The sequence below is a fragment of the Stegastes partitus genome, unplaced genomic scaffold, assembly GCF_000690725.1.
Source record: "Stegastes partitus isolate 25-593 unplaced genomic scaffold, Stegastes_partitus-1.0.2 Scaffold1297, whole genome shotgun sequence".
Classification (NCBI taxonomy): domain Eukaryota; kingdom Metazoa; phylum Chordata; class Actinopteri; family Pomacentridae; genus Stegastes; species Stegastes partitus.
Window position 1 is genome coordinate 49,789 of NW_007579028.1, and position 25,491 is coordinate 75,279.

Below are 25,491 nucleotides of genomic sequence, written 5' to 3' on the forward strand. Positions count from 1 at the left end.
TTGAGCAAAGTTCAGCATTTTTTACATTTGTGCTTTGAAAACGTGACTGCTGAGTCAGACTGTAGGATCAGTGTGACTACCTTCATGCTCTTTGTCTAATTATAACCAAAAGAAGTGCAAAATACTGAACATTAATTTTAGTTTTTTATTTGCAACCCTGCAACTTAAATTAAAAAATCACCTTTTTTTGCAGCCAAAGTTGCAGTGGAGAAGACTTGTGCTAGGATAAACATCCAATAAACACTCTAGCACATGCATGTCTGAATTTAAAACACTTGATCCAGATACATGGTGACCTGAGCTGCACTGTCCTCCCCACAGACACCACAGGTCTCCTCTAAACCTCCCACCTGCACCCAAACATCCAGCCATCTCCACGGCTGAGCCTCGGTCAGCTTCGCATGTCTCTCTGTGTGTTTTTCTTGAGAGGACACATGCACACTGACACACACATCTCCGCCCTGCTGCCTGTCATTGTTATTTCGCTTCGGCAGCGTCACTCAGGAAAGAGGCGCCGGGGGATTGTGTTTGTTTCAGCGAGGGCGTGTTTGGCGTGTGTGTGTGCGTGCATGTAATGACACAGGACAAGTTCAATAAAGGGGCTTTCCTGTGTTCCTATTACCCCAATAGAAGGCTGAGGAGCGTGGGAAACAATGAGAGTGGTGAAAAAAAAAACGCACATAAAGCCAAAATTAGCACGTGTCAATCCAACTATTAGCTTTAGAATAAAAAAGCCTGATAAGAGTCTCACCTTTGCTCTACATGAAGCAAAACCTTCAGAGATCTCCTGCTCCAAAACGTTGAAACCAGCAAGAAAGTATGTTGGCACTGCATGAAGAAGGGTGTTTTCTTGTTTGTTTAGTGGACGAATGAGAACACGTGACAGTGAATTGTGAAACTACAACACCTTTAACATACCAGGAGGTCACTGCTATCCGGAGAATCTACTTAAATTTAAGATTTAAAACAACAAACTTTTCAAAAATTCAGAAAAAGATTAGAAAATATCAAGTGTTTTATTAGAAGTACTGAAAGTAGGATCGTTTTGTTGGCCGAGAGCATAATTCTTTAATCCAAAGACACTTAAATATGTAAGTTACTCCGTTTTTTTACATGATTTTATGAACCCACCAGCCTGATCTTGCAGCACTCTGCTGCACAACAGCACTCTGTTGGTTTTAAGACATCCAACACTGACCTCTGCTGTTTGCTGGTTGCAAAAAGACGACATATATTTCAGAAACTGGTTCAATGCTTCACATGGGTCCTGCTGCTCCTATCAGAACACAGCAGCTTTAAAGAGGAACCGGTCTTACTCCTCTTGATGTGTATTCCTTTAGTTTACAAACCTTGTGGAGACATTAATGTAATTCAGCGACACTTGAGGAGATCTTTGTGCACTTCAGCTGCAGTGGGATGTTGCTGTCTGCCATCACTATTCAGAGCTGTTGTGTCTGGATTCATATGCATCCCTAAGAGCTATATATTAATATTCTGCCTCATCTTGTTGGAAGGCTCTTCTCACCTCAAATCATTACATTTTTCGAACAGTTTCTGCTGCACCATCTCTGATTTGTCTGATTTAAAAAAAAAATGGCATCAAAAATAAATATTTCTAAAGATATGTGTAAAATTGAAGCTTGATGTAGCAAATACTTTTTGAGATAAGATAATTTTATTTTATTTTTTTTAATTTATCATGCCATTGATCCGGGATCTGCAAAGTTGGACAAGTAGATCAAATTGATTATGAGGCGTTGAAATATGAAAAACACATAAAGGTGTCATGAAAAGTCCCTATTTGAGCACACATTAACCAAAAAGCAGATAATATTTTCTGATATTATGTTGATTCACAATATCGGTGGTTAGCATCGTTGCCTCACAGCAAGAATGTCGCTGGTTCGCATGAGGACACCCGGGATCCTTCTGCGTGGCATTTACATGTTCTCCCCGTGCAACGTGGGTTCTCTCCAGGTTCTCCGGCTTCCTCCCACAAGGTCCAAAAACATGTTGAGGTTAATTGGTGATTCTAAATTGTCCGTAGGTGTGAATGTGAGTGTGCTTGATTGTCTGTCTCTAAGTGTAGCCCTGTGATAGACTGGTGAGGATTAAGTGGTGTATAGATAATGGATGGATGGATGAACATTTCAGGCTTTTATCTTAATTAAATCCTGAAACATGGCCTCAAACTGCGAGGTGCTGAAAGTTGAACCTTAACCTTAATGTTAAGGTTAGGAGCGTGTTGAGCTCACTAGGATTGGGTCGACAGCATTAGTTACTGTCTGAATCCTCATTCTTGCACTTGTGTGTAAGTTTGTGACAAAACACGAGCTGGGTTATGCAGATGTAGAGAATGAATTCCTACGTGTCCCTGGAAGTGAAATAAACACTTGAGTTGTGTAAACATGAGTCAGCTAGATCTGATCATTGTGCTTCGCTTAATCATCCTTGTGGAGTGGGAACCTCAGTTACAAAGACCTTTAAAACACCTTTTATCAATCTATTTTCTACCAAAGGCTATTTTACATAGAAAACCTCAGTTGTTTTCATGTTTTTGTGTTGCACTGTTTTCACTGATTTCAAGAGGGGGAGCCTCATTTAGTAAAAGGTGACGTCATCAGCAGCATTGGAATCAAAATCAAATCAAATTCAAATCAGATTAAACCACACACACACAGAGATGATCTAAGTTATGACCCCTTAATAAATAATATTTAGTGAAAATTTTTCTTAGTTTCTTGCAAATTAGGTCATTAATAACAAAGGAAGACTTAAGATTGGAATCCAAATTCTCCAAGACACCATCTAACCAAACTGAGCTCCTTGGACGTAAATGGATGGATGTGTTGTCATGTGTGTGTGTACTTATGTGAAATAAAATACAGAAGGAAACATCAGCCCAATGTATGGACTTTGTGGCTGTGTTTGAGTGTGCGCGCACACTCGATTAAAACCATTTATCTTGACTCCAGACCCCCGGGCCTGTCTCACACAGAACGCTTCAACAGTGAATTATGGGAGGACGTCTTTAGGGCTGACCTACAGTAAAAGCTTTCCATCAGTGGAAGCATTTTGGCAAAATCATAATCGGAAATCAACAAATGCTGCTTTATGTACCAGAAGCACTGGAGTGAGTTAAAATAAAAAACAAAGGGGCAGCTGGTTAAAGATGACGCAAAAGAAAGACTTGAGATTAACTTCTTCTTTATTTTGTTTTGCAGATTACGCCGAAGAACTGAGATTCTACCTTATTCACATGACGGAGGTAAGAGACTGAGAGTGTTGGAAAGGGGGAGAAAAAAAAGAAAAAAAGGGAAAAAGAAAGAGGATAAAGGAGGGTCTAATGTGAACAGCCTATTTCGTCTTGTGAGCCGGAGGGGCAATTGACTCCGGTGGAAATCACATTACAGGGAAGACACAAGGATTAGCAGAACACGCTAATGAAAATGTCTTTTCTCCGTGTGGCTTTCTCAGATGTGACTCCATCTCAGGCCTGCCTCTTTCACACATGCAACACAAGAATTTTTTATATTTATTGCACAACCGGAAACACAATGAACGCACACTTTTATGTGTGTTTAATTAGCAGCTGTTGCATCATCAGACAAGTCACGATAATAGAACAGAATCATTTTTTATTGGGCGACATTTACACGCCACAGCAGCATCCAAAAATATAGAAAGAAAGTACAAGAAAACGACAGTAATTAGTAATAACCGTATCTACATTGAAAAAGAAAAACAGATTGTGCAAAACTACAGTACAAAAATGAATTCATGACCATAAACTGTCAATTTTATCAGTTTGGTCAATGTCAGCTGGTGATGCTGATGTTGTAAAGTCGTACTGGAGTTGGGAGGAATGACCTGTGGTAGCTCCTTCTTGCAGAGAGGATGTCTGCTGCTGTAGGAGCTACTTAAAGCCCCCACATTCTCCAGTGAGAGGGGTTGTCCATGATGGATGTGAGCTTTGCATCCTCTCACCCACCTCCTCTATGGAGTCCAGGGAGCAGTCCAGGACAGAACCGGCCCTCCTCAGCAGTCTGTTTAGCCTCTTTTCCGTCCCTGTCTGTGCTCCCTGCTCCCCAGCAGACAACTGCATCGCACCACAATGTCATAGAATGTCCTGAGCAGACAAATGTCCTGACGTAAACAACATCTTCACTCATCGAGCTGATTTTCAAAACACATAAATATGATGCAGCTGTCGTTTTACAGTTGTCTTCATATTTATTCATATCCTCCCATTAAAGAAGTAAAAGAGCATCTCTCACTGAAATAAGTTGAAATTGACAAAAGTAATAATAAATTTAATGAAAATCATGACATTGCTTTGGAATTGTGGTTCATCAGAAATATTAAAACAACAACAACAAACAAGCAAACAAGCATGATGGGACCCATAAACTAATATTTTGTTGAACAACCCTTTGAGCCAATCACTGCAATCAGGTGTTTTCTGTAACTCTCCATCAGACTTCTGCACCTGTTGACAGGTGTTTGGATTTCACTGCTCATCAGCAAAGTGCTCTAATTTGAACCTGGACAGTTTTGTTTGTTTGTTTTTTAATTATTCTTTTCAACTACAATTCAAAAGCGATGTCTTACTTCACTAAATTATAATTTAGCAAATTTTTATTTATTATTGTTTTTTCAGTTTCTAGTTATTTGAGTGACTGTTGTGAAATTTGCCTTTTGTTTCATGGAAGGGTCTGAATATATCTGACTGTAGATTGTGATTTGTTTTGTTGTTAATTCGAGCTACTGTGAAAAAAAAAAATTCCCTCCTGCACCTCTCCAGCTGTCACTTTAAGATAAAAGGTCAAGCAGAGTTATAAATGAAATAAAAATGACACATAAAAGGCAAATATTTCTCATTGTTTCAGCAGATTGACAAAAAAAAACACTTTTTTTTCTCCTTCATTTTTGTTGGATTTCTTACTCCATCGCTGCTAATTAGTTTAAAATCATATCTGTGGGATTCCACATTTCTGTCTGTCCTCCCAGTACTCATTACAATGTTTAGACAGACGCTCTTAGATTATAATAAACCTAATAATTTGCACTCAAGCAGAGCAGGAGGAGGGAGAAGGAAAGCTGCTGAGCAGTAGACAGAAACAAGGAAGTTGTTATCTGACAGTTCTTCTTAGGATCTGATAGTTTTGCAACCTGTTTGGATGTTGTTCAGTCTTCGTCCTGGAGGATCTCCTGTTGTTAAAGACTGTATTAGCAGGAGGTGGCTCATCCTCTCCTCTTTTCTTCACTCTTCCTTCTCCACTCTCTGCCATGCCTTGATTGCATTTTTTTTTATTTTTTTTAAGTTTGAAATATGTGCAGAAATTAGACGACACTTTCATCATCCCTTTTTAATGTTGCCATACATCAGCGCCTCCACTCATCACTTCCTACCACCATCTCACGCTGCTGTTCGTATCCGACTGTAACGAACCAACATCGCATTATGCAAATCTGCGGAGGACTTTTCCACTGTGCTTTGTGTCTGGAAACATTACCGCAATCACCTCCAGCAGATTAATCCTGATTTCAAACGTGTCGTCTGGGAGAGCATAAAAGCGTTCTTCACAGCGCTCAAGTCGGTAAAAGCAGCTTTCTGAAATAGCCATGCAGACTCGTGGTTCTTAGCGGGAACGTGTTGCTGTGTGGCGCCGATACACGACTCCTTTTGAGCCCTTCGCCAAATCGAATCAACTTTTAAACATCTGCATGCAGCCACACTTATAAATAACTAGAAAAGTCAGAGATGACGTCAGGAGCTTTGTTTTGTCGCTTAAATCAATTCAGTTCAATTCCTTTTTCATTCATTTAGCACCAATTCGGAGTCATCTCAGGAAACTTCACACAATTAGGTCATATTGTATTACACAGGGAAACTCCGTGAATCAAATAAATCAATTAGAGCAAACAATTGAGGGGAAAAAAACATTACATTATGGAATGATTGCTATTCACAACTGGTAGCCACAACTAGAAAACGAGAAGAGAATTAGAAGCTATCAGATGTTAAGTGAATGTGACTAACACACTGAAACAATGGATGCAGATGGAGTAACTTACACCCTACTTGGTCTGAATTTTGAAGTAAATAATGTAAATTGTTGCACCATTTAAGCCAACAAGTGGTCAGTGCTGGTTAAAAATGAGACCTAAATGTGTTCTAGTCTGCTAAGAGAGAAAAATAAGGATTTTGACAACAATAAACCAGATCTAAAATAAAAACCCAACTCATGATGAAAGTGTTATGAAGAAAAAAAAGCACAAAACAGTGTAAAAAAAAAGTTCTTTAACCCTATTCAGGACTTTCATGTTGCCATACGTTGAAGGTCTTTTGGGGTCAACTGGACCCCAAGAAAGAACATGTGAAAAATATTTGTTGGTATTTATTATAGACTTTCTTATAAGTTGATGTATTTTTGGTTCCAAATGCATGACAAATATAAAAAAAAACAAATCTTCAGAAATAAAAAAATGACAATACCTGTTAGCAAAACCAAATGGCCTGGGGTCCAAAAGAACCTTAAAGTCTTGAATAAGGTTCAACCCATCGACAAGGTTGAAAGGCACGGTGTATTCTTTGATTGATTGTTTTTAAATCAACAAAATTGTACCATTTATCAAAACCAAACACTGTAAAAACACAAAGAATTGTAGGATTTTTAACATTGCGAAAGTTTTTGAGCCATCTGTCACTTTATCCACATGTTTCATTTAAAAAATTGTCCAAAATAAACTGTTTGCTCAAACTAACTTGTGTGAAAAACCAAAAATTCGGCACTCCTCAGCACAACCAGGAAGTAATTAATGATTCAGCTGCGACAAACATTCACATGACAATACCTGTCACCTAAACCAAATGGCCTGGGCTCCAAAAGAACCCAAAAGTCCTGAATAGGGTTAAAGGAGAGATTTTTCTGTCTTAACTTAATGTTCACATGCCCATGTGTACATTGAGTCTAAACCCACCTTCTAACTCGGCCTGCTGAAGCCTCATATTAGCTGAAGTTAAACTTTAGAGGTTTACTTTCTTCTTCTTCTTCTTCTTTTTTTTTTGAATTGCAGCTTTTCAAGACTGCACACACACACTGAAGGTTGAAGGTCTCAGAACTGGCTTAAAATATAAGCTGAAGAGACAGCTGAACTATTTTCCTTTTTTAAATCCATCCAGCCACTGTGACTCGTCTGCAATTTGTTTGGGCTGTAAACGTCTGCTCCCGTGGTTAATCTTTTTACTGCGCAAATATATAACACCGCCCCCCCTCACCCAACACACACACACACACACACACACACACACACCAACGCACACACACACTGTTACGCTATTTTTTGCTTTGAAATGTGCTGCGTAACTTCATTAGCAGCTTATGAATCTTTTAAAGGGCCTCTTTTTTTCCCCCCTCCCTCCCTTAAATTCCAGGCAGAATGAGAGAGGCCTGATATCTATCCCACAGGCTGGAAAAGAAGAAAGAGAAAGGCTCCAATATTATTCAGTCTATCCAATTAGGCAACATATATAAATAGAAACTCTTATGCAAGACAGCATGCGAGAAGGAGAGGAAGTTTGAGTTAGTTAAAGGCAGATTCTGGAACTTATACGTCAGATTCAAAAGGTGTCAGCTTTTGCATCGTAATGGCTTTAATTATCATATTTCAGTGTTGTATTATTTCTTAATGAATTGATTATATTGTGTAATTCTTATCTGGTTTTATCTGTTTGTTCCTTCGGGCAGGTTTTCTATTCGAGATCTTGAGCGTTAATACGGCGTTAATGCGGCTGTGCACAGCTATTTGCTATGGAGAGATTTAGCAGAGTAATGGTTGCCTTTAGGAGAAAATGACGTCACACTTCCCTCTGTGGGTGTCTTGACTGATCTGAGACGCTCTGTTTTCCGGTTCGGGAACATGTGGATGTGAGTCCCTCCCTTTGAAACTGTTGGTCTTCCTCGTGTTTGTAAGGAGGCCGAGAATGACCTCCGCTTGTATCAGTGCAGAAAAAATCCCCAAGAATTACTAAAAAAGAAAACAGAAGATCAGTATTTTATCAGTTATTTGCAGAATATATGTGCACTCTTTGCATTTTAGCGTACTGTGAATCTTTACTGGTGTTTCGCTGCACTGTCTATTCTCATCTGCTCTCTATATGTTTAACGTGAAGAAGAGACACGTGAAGATAATGTTGCTGGAGTTGACTCGTTTTGAGCCTTCAGTGCAGCCTGTGGTGCCAGCATGGGCTAATGGTTGTGGCTCTTTTGTTGATTCTCGTGTACACAACCTCTCTGCTTGTAAATGAAATAATGGGGAAGGTGTGGCTGATGCACTTTGTTTGTTTTGGTCTGAGATGCTGGTGCTCCAGAGCGACGTCTGAACTTAAAGTCTGATATTTGCAGATCCAGATTTTACCAGCCGGGCGCAATTTGACACCTTTTGCTTTTTATTTCTTGATTTGAACAGTCAGCTAAAACAACCCCCCTCCCCTCAAAATACCCAACTAGCGCAGTAAACAGTATATGGCAGATGTTGGACAACAAGACGGACAGAAGAACAGCAAAGTGATTCTGTGTTTGCTTGTAGTTGTCAAGATTTACTCGGGTCAGCTTCCTCTCTACCCCCCTCTCAGACGTGCTGTCAGACTCACCGATCACACACATGCGCGTACACACCGACACAACAACAACAAAATCTGTAGTCATCTATTATAGTTGATGCACCTGTCAGCAGTTCATTTCATAGCTCGGGGAGCAAACAGTAGCCACGAGGAAACACAGCGTACAGTTCTCTCTACAGGCGCTGTCAGAAAGACTGAAAGAAAGACATTCTGTTATCATAAGCTGCTTTGCTTTCGATGCTATATTGCAGCAAAAATATGCTGATCATATAATCAATAAAGGCACTCTGTTCTCCTCCAGTCACGTCTGTAATTCAGGTACACTCAAAGTCAAACATCAGCAGCTTCGAAACTACCACAGCGGCCATTTATCTCTAAGTGGTGACAGAGTGGTTGACCTTCTGGGCCCTTCGGTGGGGCGCACCGGTCTGTGAAAGAGAAGGAGAGACGAAATGATATCAAATTAGACTGAAAGAAAACTTCTACAGAAGCCTTAAATAGGTAGAATATTGAGCTCTGCTGATCAAAGCACACAGAGAAGTGAGCCTCGCTATTGCTGCTCCTTGTGTGTGTGTTTCGTTGTGTTTACTCGAACGAAAGATGTGTGTAATGTGATGGTCTCTAATTGAATTGCTCTTTCAGTTCGGTCTGTACAAAGGTCACGTATGCACACACACAAGGGCTGAGAAAGAGAGGGAGAGACATTTAGGACACCTACTCATTGCTCATGTTTTTAGTTAAACATTGCATTTGCCAGGAAGACTTGTTGTCCACTTGTTGTTAATAGATACACCGTGGCCTTGTTACAACTACAGCAAATATTACAGACATGCATAATGAATAGGACCAGGAGCCACTGATTCTGTTTGTATTTGGCTTGATGGCTTTTCTTTTTCTGTGCAGATATACTGTTGTAAGTGTGTTATGCGCAAGATATTGGAGTTCATTTCATTTGCACCGAACCGATTCTGTCTTGAAACACTTTAGCACGTTATCATTTATTGTTATAGCTCAGAGGCCGGATATGCGAAACATTTTATTTCTACAGTGCTGCTTTCTGCACCTATTCATCACAAAAAAAACACGAGGAAACCCTCACATCTATGCTAAACAAATGTATGCAAATACATTAACATATGCACAAATAGGAAAACAAAGATGACTCACTCATCATGCATCAGAGCTCCTCAACAGATATCATGTGGTACCATCAATGCAAAGACATGATGAGACAAGACAGATGTGGGATTTAAAACATTCAGCTTTAGAATAATATGCATGCATAAGTTGAGGTGAAATAACTTCTCTCGTTTCTAATGAAACTGTGAACAATTCAGCCCCAGATCCAATACAGTTAAACTGCGTTCTCAAATACATCTTGAAGAGCTCATTTGCAAAAACAGATAACTTTCAGAAAACTTATTTTTTGTTGTTTGCTTGAGATAATATCAATCCAACTGAAGCTGAGTGGATTTGACTCAATAGAAATGACATAACTTAAGCTTGATTGATATTGTCTCAGGTAGACGATGGAAAGGTGGGTTTTCTGAAGGTTTGTGAAGATGGAGTTATCCATCCATCCATCATCTATACACCGCCTAATGCTCACTAGGGTAGCTGGAGTCTATCCCAGCTGAACTAGAGCACGACAAGGGACACCCTGGACAGGTCACCAGTCTATCACAGGGCTACACACAGACAACCAAGCACACTCACATTCACACCTACGGACAATTTAGAATCACCAATTAACCTCAACATGTTTTTGGACTGTGGGAGGAAGCCGGAGAACCCGGAGAGAACCCACGCTGCACGGGGAGAACATGCAAGCTCTACGCAGAAAGATCCCGGGTGTCCTCACCGGGATGCGAACTGGCGACCTTCTTGCTGCGAGGCAACGGTACTAACCACTGCTCCACCTTGCAGATGGAGTTATCTGTTTTTGCAAATGAACTCTTCATTTTCTCCTGAAATAAGTCTGTTTGTTGCAAATCACAAATGAGTTTTGCATCCTTACCACGTATTTTATTGCTTTACTGTTGCTCCTTTTCGACCAACCAATCACATGTTAGGTGGGGCGGGACTTGTCACCCCGGTAACCCAGATAAAGCAGAGGAAACTTCAAACTTGTTGCAAAAAGGTGGCATTTTAACCCAGACCTTGGTATTTTCCTACATTTATCCAAGTAGAACCACACAGAGTATGAAACCGAAAAATAATGCTTCTGGACAGGACCACGGTCTCCTGGGAGAAAGTCCTGCTGTCCACCTCCTATCAGAAGCATTTCTTGCTGCGTCATGGTCAGACCTTTTGAGCAGAAAGTGTGTTTTTTTCCCGCCCCAAATCATAAATGAGATTACAGCTTAATTGTAAAGGGATGTAATTTTTGTCAGATAAGTTTGAATCGATTGTACGACATCAGTCTTCTCAAACTCTTTATCTCTGACACTGCCACAGCTCCTTTCGTCTACTCCCTGCCCTTCTCCTCCATAACTAGAGGTCATCCTAATTTAGCGCTTGCTCAAAACAGGACTGATCTAACCCAGATTTAAACGTGAAAGAAATGTGTGTGTGCCTGCATGTGTGTGTGTGTGTGTGTGCATGGAGGGGACAGGCGGGGTGCAATTGTGTCTCTGGAAACCCAAGTGTCTGTTGGGTGTGCGTAAGTGTGTCAGTGACGCAGGAAGAGAGAAAGCAAGAAAGCGTTGCGTTAGATAAACGTAAAAACATAGAGGAACGACGGGCAGTGTACGAGATTGTTGATCAGCCGAGTCCGTCGGGGTCATCGCAGAGCGAACATGGGCAACCTATCCGACCGAGTTGGGCCTAAGAAGAGGTTCGTCAGGGAGTCGGGCTCTCTTCAGCAGCACCTTCTGTCTGACAATGGAGATGTAAGTCTCAGAGTACGTTCGAAAAGGTTTAGAGACTTGTCTCACAGTGTACCTTGAGATGCATTTATGTAAGAGCTACAGCCAAGAAAGAAAGAAAAATCTACAGACGATTTTATAGTGGTTTAGAGTTGTCTTCCTAATCAAGCTGTAACTTTTCACATGAAGCAGCATGACGATCGGGAACAATTCCCTTATTATGAGTCGGGCTAAATACATTTCAAGGTTATATGTGATAACAGAAAATGTTTGTGTAGACTCGAGGAGAGCAGCCGTAGGACTTTAATTGACTTTGATTTTTTTCAGCGGGCTATGTGGTGCTCAAGTGACGATGATAAGTCACATTTTTTTGAATAGCTGCATTGTAAGGTAGATGATACAGTGTTTTATTTTACCAACACTTGTTTTCTAAATGCAGCCCTCGTAATGGGTGCTAATGTGTGTGTGTGAGGTTTTATACAAGGGAAAGATGAGGATTCCATTAAGCATATGGTCACTGATTTACCACTATTACCCTGAAATTGCCATTAGGATCGAATTGCAATGCAATGCAGTCCTCACTAATGACAAAAAAAATCATGAATAATATTCAGTTTCCAAAGCACAGCAGTAAGACGGACTGAAACTACTCACCTCATCTTAATAGTCTGCATACATTTATACTGCGTGTCAGTTTTGTGCTTCTTCGTTACAATTTCACTCTTGAACCATGCATGCAAATCACATTACAAATTGAGTTTCCAGGCATTGGTTTAGACATTATCATTTGTACACTTGTAGCAGCGTAGAGATGTGTTGATTGAGGAGAGATGAGATAAACAGATGCCCTGCCAAACTAGGTGAAATCACAGTGTGATGGCTTGCGTGTAGGCTGTGGAACAGCAAGGGAGCTCTGTCATCAGGCTAACACAGGACTGTGCTGTGCATACAAATAGTACTTTTTGCAAGAGGTCTGTACAGTAAAAGGTCATAGTGTTCTTGGTTTATTATGCAGAGGCTGACGTCCATGTGACGTTTATGGACACAGTAAAATGTGACGATTTTGATTAGATTACCTCAAGTGAAGAGTCCCTCTTTAATGCTTCGTCCATGACTAAGAAAACGTCTCCTAGTTGCTTTTTTTTTCGCAATGTGCATCAGAATATACAGAACGGTTTGCTGTTTTGTGCATCTATGTATGCATTTATTTACTTTAAGGCGCATCATTGACTGAATGACATACAGGCTGTCACTTGCAGTCTGAAGGCAGCGAGTGACTGATATGCACCCAGGGGCTCTTGTCAGCAAAATACCTACTTTATGGTAGCTATCCATAACAGGGCCGGGGCAGGACCAGTCTCTCAAGGGTCTAATTGAACTGAGGTGTGCCCTCTTGCCTCAAGCTGAGCCACAACTTAAAGGGTGCTTTGCTTTTTGCTGATTTAATATGCCAGCTTAAATTGGCAGGACTTTGCAGCTATACATCTAAATATAATCACGTTAGGACCTCCATCTTAGTGAAATGATTGCATTGAGATCTATGACAAGGACAAAGTGTTCTCCTGAGCTGTACTAAATTGTGGTTTATCTCCCAGTTCTATCAGGTTCAGGGCAAGTAGTAATCCACATCTGAATTATTCATTGACTTTTATGGGAAAGAGTGCAGAAGTAATTTCCAAATTAATAATTCATTTTTTCTTTATTGTCATTGGTATGTACAGACTAACGGTATTTAAACTTAAAAAGGTTTTCACAACAACTATCAGACACATGGCCATCGAATGCAAATGTTACATTTAAATTTAAATGTAAAAAAAGAAAAAAAAAACCTGTGCACTGGCCTGAATGCTAATGTTATCCACTATAGTGCATTAATGTCTACGCAATACAAGCACATCTAATACAGTCATATGAAAAGACCAAATCTTCAATGAACTCAGTGACTGGCTATGGTCATGACGAAAGAAATATGCAACACTACTGTTGCTAAAAAAAAAAAGAGAGACAAAAAAATGAGGGAGAAAACTTTTTCTAAACAGTACTTGACTTTAAAAAATGTCCTGTTGGCCCTGTCATGTGCTTATCATCCTCCCTGGTGGTTTCAGAAAGGGCCTCGGGCCAAGGACTCCAGTTTACATGCTCTATTCATGGCAGCTTTGTCTGTGCAACCCACAGAAGAGCTCTGAGCCTAAAACCAGACAAACAAACTAGAAATAGATGAAAGAGTGTGGGAAAGCCACCGAGTCCGGAGGAAATAGCATTCTATGCTTTAATTTTTATGCGGAATATTAACCATGCATTTAGTTACGCACGGAATTTGCTGATTGCCGGTTACTCCATTACCGTAATGGGACGTACTTTCACTCCTGTTTATTTTACTCCAAATGCGACAATGATTTAATAAATGTATTGAAGAGGAGTTGAAACTAGTGATTTAGACCATAAACTCATTAGGACAATGTTTGCTGAGGTAACAAGTCAGATGAGAAGTAGGATCATATACTTATAGATCACTATACAATCTGACTTAACTGTTGGAGTCGCCCCCTGCTGACCATGAGAGAGAATATACAGGTTTGAGGCAGTTTATACCGACATCACATTTCAGACCCAGAGACTACATCTACCCTTAACTTCTGTGTGGATATTGAACATGCATTTGTTCATGTGTGCAGTCAGTTCGCCCTATTAGCAGTGCTCTGTTGTTCAATTTGAGGCAACGTGTATTATTAAGCAAGAAGCAAAAGTCTGTTGTGTTGGAGCATCACAGAGACTGGAAGTCCAAGAAGCCTCCAAAAACTCCAACTTGCTCTAAACCAGGTTTTTAGCAGTTTTTGTCTTAGATTTCACTATGCTGTACAACTGTTGGTATGCTTTTATGGTGTCCACCTTAGGTATAGCAGTGCTTTGAGCTAAATGCTGATATACTCACAATGACTGTACTAGCATGCTGATGTTAAGTTTGTATAAAGCTTAAAACCTAAAAGTTGGATGTAGCCATAGTTTGTTGCCCATTTTGGAGTTTCGAATGTGATATTTTGGCTTGATTTTTTTAAACTGGACGTGATGAGTGCAGGGTGGATCTAACCTATGGACATTATGCACTCCCATACAGTAGCAACTTAAGAATCACAAGGTCGCCACAACCTAAAACATACCCTTCTTTTACTCTGATATATTTTAATCCAAACAGGACCATAATTTACAAAACAGACATTATACTGCAGGAAGAAGACTTAAAACTACCAACTGAGTCCAGAAACACATCAGGAAAGTGTTAACTGTGGTAACAAATGAAGTAAGAAGTCAGGATGTTTTATCTACAGGCCTCTATACAATCTGACTCCTTTTTGCAACCACAGAAGTCGCCCCCTGCTGACCATTAGAAGGAATGCAAGGTCAAAACACTTATCACATCCTTAACACATCCATCTTTTACGTAGTTTGTGGCTTAGCATGCTAGCATTTGCTAAACATCCTTATATGAAAAGAGAAACTCTCTGCCAAGTTTTATGGCAATCCGTCCAATAGTCGCCGAGGCATCTGACTCAGAATTCAAACTTAAAAACTCACGGGTGCACTAGTTAAAAAAGTCACAGGTTCACCAAAGTCAGCAGGTTTCCTCCTCTGGGAACTGCAGACATCTGTACTTATTTATGTGCCAATCTGATATTAGGACATTTCAGCCTGAACCGAAATAGAAAACCAACTATCCCCCAGAAAAATGAGGCGCAATCCAAAGAGGCTGCAAAAGCAAATAAAGTGTAGATGATAGAGACCATAGAAAAAAAAGGGTATAAATTGCTTTCAGATCTAGTGAAAGTGATGTCAAGTGATGTTTATGAGGATATTCAGTGCCAAGAGTTAGCAGGCGGCTTAAGCATCATTAGCTCTTGTTTACATGTCACTTATTTGGCAGCCATAAACCTATTAAATGCTGCACTTACAAGCCCTCAATGACTTACAAGAGAAACCCTGAAGGCCACTGCAGAGAGATGGTAAAGGAGATTAAGGTTTTCAATGAAGTATGCAGAGATAAGATTACTGACGATAGCAGACTGTGCGTCATTAAGCGCGACTATGAAATATTGAACAATGGGACAATGACGTGCTGGGAGTTGAACTGTAACTAACTCAGTTGTGACGGAGTGAGTCACGATACTATGTTCAGCACCAGACTATGAGCTCTGACTAATCGGGTGTGACGTCGCTTGGTGTGACAGTGTGTAGGGACTTAATCTCTGAGGAACGGGGCTGGATATGATAGCTGATGTAATATCATTTTATATTTCATCATCCCAGCAACTGTGGGTTTTTTTTTTTGATACAAATCTAAAAAGTCATTTTAGGGAGTTACAATATTAGCAAAACAGAGCACTCACCGCATTATTCTCACTAACATTATCATTATCCCGTAATGGAAAATGTGATTGGTTGCATTATGTCTTCATTTAGACCCTTTTTATTGCCTTATACAGATTACCAGTGTCGTATTGAGGATATGTGTATTCATTTTGGTGATGACTGCACTCTTCTGCGGTGTGCATCTTAGATTGAATGCATCCCTCTTTCTTTAATGCATTAGTCATTGGTTCTTTTTCCGGCCGTCTACTTTCAAAAATGAGCCGTAACTGCTCTCATTGTGTTCTCTCACAATACAGAGATGAACTGAGATCGAGCTGGAGTTGGGATAAAGGGTGTGGATGATCTGGGGACTAGCAGAGGACATTCCAGGTTAAACATGATCACCTAAAAACAAACAAACACCACGTTGTCAGACATCTTGACTGCTATCAGGTTCGGATGCGGCCTGAATACGTTGGAAATCCTCCATTCTCGCTGAGCAACACACAAGAAGATTGATTCCACTCTCATATATGTGTGCTCATAAAGAAGCTGCAGTTGCTTAGCTTAGCTAAGCATAAAGTGTGGAAGCAGGAGGACGCAGCTCCTAATTGACTTCTGGCTGCGGCATTGCATTTTGCACAGAGAAACAAATCCGCCAGCGACAACAAATTAGCATTTTCCCAAATGTTGAACAGTGCCCCTAAGCTTTCGCGATGCATATGTGAGCTTTGCCACATTAAAAACAAAACTTATGAAGTGGGTCATTACACAAGGCTGTGTGGGGGAGAAAAAAAAAAGAAGTCTGCTGACATTCGGTATCAGTGAAACCACGCTAACCTGTTCTGAGGCGGTTTAGGTGAGCCGTGTTGACAGCAGTCCAGTGACACACTGAAAACTCATCTGCCAGATGGCTCAGGGGGAGGGCTTCAACCAGGGAGCACTTTAATCAGTCTGATTAAGGGGAAATGCTGCCTGTATTTTTAGCCACTCCACGACAGGCCAGTGGCCATTCATTGAATTTTGTTTCATTAGCTCTTAGGCTTGTCTCTTGAAGGGGGTGGATTTATAAACGGGAGGAGGGGGGGTGAGCTAATGTAGGGCTTAGAATAGGGGAACCTTTAGCTATTTTAGCAAATATGATTCTTTTGGTAATCATTCCAGGAATAAGATAAATAGTTTCTCAATTATTCCATTAATACGGGCTTCATTTACAAACTGGCTCCGCTTCTTGTCTTGGAAAACAGTAGCTTGTTGTTTCTGCAGCCTGGGTCACTGACTGGATGCTGTTCAGTGCCAAGAAGCAACATGAACATCCCCAAAGACCTGCTTTCACAGAATCAGGGAGATTCCAGTGGATTTTCTTCAGATTTAGAACAGTCCAGATGGTGACGGCGACGAAGCCCCAACATGAGTATTTCATTGGTATTTTTTCGTTAACCCTAACAAAAAATACAGAATCACAAAAAGTAAAGTAGATGTGGTTTGAACTCATAGACAGCTGCGAGATAGATTGCACTGAAACCTCCAGCCGATTCCTGCCTTAAACACATAATCCGTGATCGTCTGTCAACAGTTTACTGGCGTGATTGATTATTTTAACTGATGTAATGCGATGATGTACGAGTCGCTGTCAGGAAAACATACCCAGATAGATGCAATAATGCACGCTTAAACAAGCACAGTCTGTAATAATGGCATACCAAAAATAAACTATCAAATTGATTGCTGCAATTGAAAGCTGGAGACGAATAAATCATGCTGCTAACAGAGCACGGTGCCTTTTTAAAGATGCGATGCAAAAGGAAACACACCACTCCTACTACTGTATGATGTATTACTCACAATAAGATGACTCCGAGGCAAAATGTGCATCATGCCAGTAAGTGGTTCAGAGCATAATATGCATCGCGTGCCTCATATTTACATAACTACGATTGTGTAAACACGTACACTTCCTCCTTTTGACAGATTAGGGATGTAAGCCCTCCTGCAGCTCTGAGACCTGTGCATCACCGTGACTCACCGTCCCAGCTGGTTGCCTTTTTGTTTTTGTTGTTTAAAATCTATTATATCTTCTAAATTTGTAGCTACAGTAAGATCGTATTTATAGAAAGAGTTAAAACTGCTGTGCGGCGTGCAGATTATGAAGCATGATGATGTGTGCACGGATGCAGGTGCATGCCTGCCTCTGGGACCCTGAGCTGTTTTACACAGATGTGTTTTATCTAATGTGGGACAGCAGGGAGTTGCCTGGAAAGACTTGGCCATATGAGGCAGTGTTTTCGGGAAGGCTTGAGCTTTTGTTTTGTTTTTAGTTTTCGACTCATCCCAAATAATTATTGACTCTTACTAAAAGGACATGGAAAACAGAGAAACAGAGAAATCTTATGTTAATCGGACACTAGAGCGTCACATATCCAATTATGAATCAAGTCAGTTAAATCCAGTTGTGTCTCTTTGTGTGTGTGTGTGTGTGTTAGATTTCTGGCTTTACCAGCTGCCATTACCATTAGACTAACTCACTGGATATAGATTGCAGCCATAAGCCTGCCATTGGTTCTGCATTTTAAGTAGCTTTCTCCTCCTCTGTGCGCTACCGTTTTCAAAATCCCCTTCATTTCAGGAAACAGCAACAACTACCTCTGGGCTGGCAACCCTGCTAAACAGCAAAGTTCAAAGTTTTCTGAGGATTTGGATCACGCAGTAAGGCAGCCCTGCTGTAAGGCGCCACTTTTAATCACAATGCTCACCTCTCTGCATGCAAATGTTCCACCAAAACAATTCCCCCCATCGCAATTTTTCAGGGCACGGAGTTGCCACATCATTTGCTTTGTCCAAGATGATTGTGGCTGGTTTAAAGAAACACAAACATGTCAGGGTGCTTTTCTCCCCCCTAGTGCAGGTTGATTGTGAGGTGCTGCCAGACGAGTCTGCTTTGCAGAACCATGAAATGAAGCAGTGTCAGTTAGTCAAGTTAGTCATTCTAAAAAATATATCAGTAAAAAACCAAAACTTAAAAATCTGCCAGCAAGGGTGCCAGAAAATATATGTACATTACTTTATGTTACATACAATCCACTAATAATAGAATACTGTAGCGTTAAAAAGCAGTAAAAATAATGGCAAATATATGTGCAATAATTCTATTTTTTTTTAGTTGATTTACACATAGTAAAACTGTAATTTTATGGTTTTTAAAAAGAAACCACTATTTTTAAAAATACACATTTTTGATTTGGACAATATTTGCAATTTTTGTCTGTTTTTACATTAGTAAATTAGTCATTTTTTCCTGTGATTTTCCAATATTACCAATATTTTATGAATGCAGCAAAAATAGTTTAATATATAGTTAAAGATTGCAAAAGAAGAAATGATCATTTATTTAAAAAAATATAGAAAATACAGATTTTTGATGAACATTTTTTACTGTTTTGGCCTGCTTTTTGGGATTTTTTTTTGTTGATTTTTAAATTATTTTTTTTTTACGATAAGCATGTAAATAAATAGTTTTCATTTGAATTTACTAGTTAGTATCTCTAAGTTATGGAAAATCTGTAAAAACATGTAGATAGTTGAAAGAAAAAAGTATTTTTTCCCCTTTTTTTTAATTTATTTTTTTTACAGTGCAGCTAATACCAAGTAATAATGAGGACATTCCATTAATTATTTATTTACATGATAAATAATGACAAAATAACATAAAAATCTGATTTATTTATTTTACTGACTGCAGTATCATGTAGGTTTCCATAAAGGCCAGTTATTTACATTAAAATTGGCCTGTGTGTGTGCTGGCCTTTGTCGTGCCCTGCTAGACTAAGATTCAGTCAAAATGATGGATGTCAGAGAACATCAACATTGATTCCTGTCTCCTCTGAAAAAGCCCCTATTTCATCATCTCCTGGTTCAATTGAAAACAGTTAGGCTCCATATTATTAATGCCTTTCCTATCTGACCTTTCTGTCCTTTTATTTCTCATTTTTTGAATACAGATGTCTATTTTTTTGTCCCCCACTGCACCTTGTTTTCTCCTTTTAGTTCCCACTTGTTCTCTGTTTTTCTATATTTAGTACATTATTACACAGCTGTGCCTCGTGTGCAGTACATCTGTACATCCATCCTCAGCCCTGCTCCCGTTAATGCAGGTTGCATCAGCATCGCTAACAATCACATAGCTTTAACCTCCAAACACTTTGCGCCGCTGAACCCCTTCCAACAGCAGCATCCCCATCTTCAACAGGATATTGAGCGGCATCGAATGAGACAGCGCGAGTGATAGCGACACAGTTAGACATGAAATAGCCCGCGCAGCTCGGAAACAGGCAAATAAACTAGCATCATGATTCACCGTTGACCGGGGCAGTGAGCGACAGGAAAAGCCCCGAGGACCTCAGTCAATCTCTGAAGACTCGCACAAAATGGAAAAAATGCTATTTATAGCCTGACTCGTGCCCAAAAATGTCAAGACACAAATGTTTATTTTCTTTTCTCAGCCAGAAACAGAGCAGCTGAGGTAGATGGAAATTACAGTGAGGGAGGGGGGAAAATGTAAATCTTCACAAGAGATTCCACATTGTTTATCAGAAAAATAAAGAATAACGGTGGCCTGTGTTCGAATGTTTATGCCTCAGTGATAATATAACAGCAAAGGTTATTGGGAGGAGCTGAATTGAGTGTATATGGGTGCACAAATGACCCAATAGTGATTTAGCAGGTGGTGGATGGAGAACCATATGTTTAGGTTTCAGTATGAAAAGCTATTTAGGTAATTACTGATGTGGATTTTCAAATCAGAAATGTGCCGTACATGACTTTACATTGCACACAATTCACTCAAAATGTACATTACTTGCAGCGTGTACATACATTACTGCATAAAAGTGTGCGCACATAAAATAAGGAGTCATCTGCATTTACGCAAAACACTAATCTAAACCAACCCCCAGCCCAGGAAGACCCTTAAAATGACACTAACTGACACAAACTGTTCTCCCCCTCTACGTCTTGTGCTCTCATAAACTCTCCTCCGTTTTTCTTTTTTCTTTTTTTTCTTTTGGGATCTGTCTTTTCTCAAAAGTACATTGCTGGAATCATGGCCAAAAACAAATGGGCCCATTAATCCATTAAAAATGTAATCTAGACATCACGGAGATCAGACGCAGATCGCAGTTTCTGGATGTCTCTGGGATGGCCCAGGGGGTGTTTATGTCGTCTTGAGTGAAAAGTTATTTGACCAAGCTTTGCCAGCTCTTTACCAATTAAGCACTGGTTGTCAAATACTCATTCTCACATACGGGCGTCCTCAAATTTATTCATAGTCTCCCATTAAAGAAGGAAAACAACAGATGTCGCTGAAATAAGGTGAAATTGAGAAAAGTAGGAATAAAAAAAGTTTAATGAAAATCATGACATTGCTTTTGAATTGTGGTTCAACAGAAATATATGTAAAAAAAAAACAATCAATAAATAATAAGCAAACAAGCATGATAGGACCCAGAAACTAATATTTAGTTGAACAACCCTTTGAGCCAATCACTGCAATCAAGTGTTTTCTGTAACTCTCAGTCAGACTTCTGCACCTGTTGACAGGTGTTTTGGCCCACTGCTCATCAGCAAAGTGCTCTAATTTGTCCTTAACAGTTTTGTTTGTTTGTTTGTTTTTTTGATTATTCTTTTCAACCACAACTCAAAAGCAATGTCTTATTTCACTAAATTATAATTTAGCAAATTTTTATTTATTATTACTTTTTCCAGCTTCTAGTATTTGAAAGTTTGCAAGGTGGAGCGGTGGTTAGCACCGTTGCCTCACAACTAGAAGGTCGCCGGTTCGCGTCCCGATGAGGACACCCTCTTTCTGCGTGGAGTTTGCATGTTCTCCCCGTGCAGCGTGGGTTCTCTCCGGGTTCTCCGGCTTCCTCCCACACAGTCCAAAAACATGTTGAGGTTAACTGGTGATTCTAAATTGTCCATAGGTGTGAATGTGAGTGTGCTTGTTGTCTGTCTCTAAGTGTAGCCCTGTGATAGTCAGCTGGGATAGACTCCAGCCCCCCCACGACCCTAGTGAGGATTAAGGGGTGTATAGATAATGGATGGATGGATAGTTACTTGAGTGACTATAGTGAATTTTGCCTTTTCTTTAATGGAAGGGTATGAATAAATTTGAGGACGTCTATATTTCCCAGGGATCTATCGATTTGTACTTTTGTTTTTTTTTAGGAGCGCTATCCTGACACTGGCTACACAATCACTTTTGTCAGCATATCAAATTCTGCCCAACGTGGGAACTGGCGATTATTTAATTTCACTAAAGCAGCACTTTTTTCACCTACTGGGGGAGGATCTGTGCCGCTTCACACTGTTTGGTGAAGTTCAGATAACACATCAATGTGAAGTTCAAATGCTTTGTGAACGCTGTGACACATGCTTGTACACACACAGAAGGGAATGACACCTTTGATACTCGCAATGAATTAAGCTCCCTTATTAGTCATTATCCTTTTTTTTTTTCTGAAGGCGCTCGCTGCTCTGTCATCACACACAGAGGCACACTGGTAGCTCTCTTAAGGTCTCATTAAAGAGCTCCAATAAGGCAAGAATAAAAACACTTGCCTTTCATTCATTTTTCTCTCATATTTTTACATTGTGATCCTCTAATTTGTTCTCTTGTGCAATAACCATCTCCAAGCCTTTCACTTTCCAAAGATCAGGAGACACTGCTCCTCCTTTTATTTCTCTGACAGGAGATGCCTAATTGCTGGCTATCTTTTCCTCCACCCCTTTTGCTCATCTCTCCCTCTCTCTCTCTCTCTCTCTCTCTCTCTCTCTCTCGGTCTGTAGAAGTGTGACTGCCTGCTCAGCCTGGAAGCCTATTCGGCAGACCAGAAGCGCCGCGTGTGTCAGTGCCTGAAGGACAACATCGACAAGCAGCTCCAGCTTCACAGGAGGGAGCCTCCCGTTCCGCATTTCGAACAGGTACGACGCATGGACACGCACACCTAGCGCTTTCATTTGAGTCCAAAGACCAATCGGTAAACACACGAGCACATGGGAATGCATATATTTGTGCGTACACCCCCACCCTCCACTCCCCTCCCTCTCATCACAGATGCTCCCACCAAGCACACACACACCCAGTTAGTAACATAAAACACTTTCCTAGCAGCTCACACTAATGATTTTCCACTTACAGTAGTTCTTACTTTTCTCTGGGGAGATTTAATGCCGCCTTTTTTATCTTGGCTGCATTTGAATAGTTGGTGTCACTGCTTTAGTTAGTGTCAGATTAAAGTTTCTGCTTGACTCTGTTCATTAGGTGTGAGTGGAGTAGATGTTGCATTCGTGTGATGGTTTTTAGAAACCACAATACACGTAACTGAGCTGTTTCAGGTGTTTTCTCACTGTGCCAGCTGACCTGTGGCATGATGACTGGTGATGCATAAAAAATACAAAAAAAATCACGCATTTAGATAAGAAGCTGCTCTGCAACTGCTTTGTTTTGTGTTTTCATTGACATTCTGATGTTCATGCTCAGCTTCCAGCTCACTGTTTTTGTTTCTGGCTACAGTTTTCCTTGAAATCTGTTGAATTTATGCTTTTGTGACCTAATTAACGACCTGAGATCTGATTTTATTTTATTTATTTAACCTTTGCATTAAAAACAAATTGGACCCAACAATGGCATATTGCTAATAATCTTTTAAAGATTGTTTGGGGGCATTGTTATCTCATTATTTTATACTGGTAGTGGAGAGGGATAGAAACAGCAAATATTCACCTGGTGGGATTCGAACCAGCGACTTGCTGTTCGAGGCATTTGCACCTATAAGTTTTGGGGTGTCACCCTGACATATTATCACCTGTTAAATTGACAATGTGTTAGCAGACAGTGACTCATTTACACATCCACAGATATGGAGTAAAATTAATTGTTTTTGCTGAATCCAGGTCGACCTACTTTCAGCTTTGTTTTGGTCTCAACTAACTCGTATAAAGAAATGTCTTTAGCTGTTAAATGCACCATTGTGTTCACCAAGTAGCTGTCTAGTAACTTTGTCCTGTTTGTTGAAAAGCAATAAAGTTTGGCTTGAATAGCAAAACAATGAGCTGAAAGACAGTAAAATGTTCTAAAGTGAGCTGCAGATTTAAGTGATGAGTCGCTGTAGATTCATTATTGTGAGCGACCTCTTTCACATTTAACAGCCATTTGGTGAATTTTTATTACTTCTAGCCACTTTAACCCTTTATGGGGCAAGTGACCATATTTGGTAACTTCCTTGGACGTCCAATATGTCCACCCTGTGCCTCTCCTTGAGGTTGAAGAACCATGTGCACTTTGATTAAGTTTTTATGTTAGTGCCAATATCATTACCTTAGAAGAAATGTCACTAAACAAATGTTCCAGGCGTTTTATAAATGCTTTGTTACTGGTTTGCGTTGAACTCCACTTTGATTGGTGCCAAAAAAAAACTACCCCAAGAAAAATGTTACTAAATGAACTTGCCAAACACTTTGTAAATACTTTGTTACTGGTTGTGTTTTGGGATCAGTGGTTAGCATCATTGCCTCACAGCAAGTAGGTCGTCGGTTCACATCCCGATGAGGACACCCAGGATCTTTCTGTGTGGAGTTTGCATGTTCTCCCCGTGCAGCGTGGGTTGTCTTCGGGTTCTCCGGCTTCCTCCCACAAGGTCCAAAAACATGTTGCGGTTAATTGGTGATTCTAAATTGTCCATATATGGTAAAATTGCCCATATATGGGAACTTTATTAATCTTGATTTGCAACTTTTTTTTTTTTTTTTTTAAGTCACAAAAGTAAAAAATATCTTGAAATATCCTTCAATAACACTCTACGATTGAAGTTTTAATTTTCCAAGTATTTCAAGGAGTGCCCTATAAACGGTTGAGTTTCCTCCTTTACTGAAATGGTGCACTTTTTGGAAGCACTGAAATAAAACAAACGAGACGTATTTTAATCGACCTCCTCTACTTTTAATGCAGCACGACGGCGGTGCAGACTGCTTAAGGATGCACTGTAACTGATCTTTAAGTGCTTACTGGGCCTCGACTGCCCTGATTAAGAGGGCGGCTGCTGGGGAGCTGTGACTGATATTACCATGGCCCAGTTTGGTCATTTCAAGCACTACCCAGGGAAATCTGCTCAAAATGGGCTTTTTTTCCCCTCCCTCCTCTTGTCAGGTTCTTTAATTGCTATTTGGGGAAATTTTTGTGGAGAGTGCCAGTCTGATATAAGTTTAGACCAAATACATAAATCCACGTACTCTGGAGCACTGAGGGCTTAATATTTTTCTGTCCGTAAAGTGCAATTTTTGGTTTAGATTTTATCCGACCATCCCATTTCCTGCTTCTTTAATTCCTTACACTCCCTCCCGCATTTAATATTCTGTACTTTCTTAATGAGCAGCAGAGACAGTCCATTCACTTCATCAGTTCAAATGGAGCACCACCCAGTTAATTTGAGTTTAGCTGAAAGGTGATTAAAATGGATAGATAGCCATGTGTGTAGATGGCACACCTGTTGTACATTAGGCCTTCATTTCATCAGCGCATGAAAGAGACACAGAAGCAGGACAAGGCGGCAGGCTTTCATCCTTTTCATGTGTATTTATTTACCCATGCATTCAGTATGC

At 40.1% G+C, this 25,491-nt stretch overlaps 1 protein-coding gene across 2 annotated transcripts in view; it reads left to right on the forward strand.

Moving 5' to 3' along the window:
- Window positions 1-25,491, forward strand: part of rgs3a (regulator of G protein signaling 3a) — a 133,224-nt gene that overhangs the window by 32,347 nt on the left and 75,386 nt on the right. For both annotated transcript variants that reach the window (XM_008298239.1, XM_008298238.1), the window contains exons 9-10: window positions 3,225-3,268; window positions 22,681-22,815. In XM_008298239.1, the coding sequence (XP_008296461.1) occupies window positions 3,225-3,268; window positions 22,681-22,815 (179 nt within the window). The remainder of the gene's footprint in view (window positions 1-3,224; window positions 3,269-22,680; window positions 22,816-25,491) is intronic.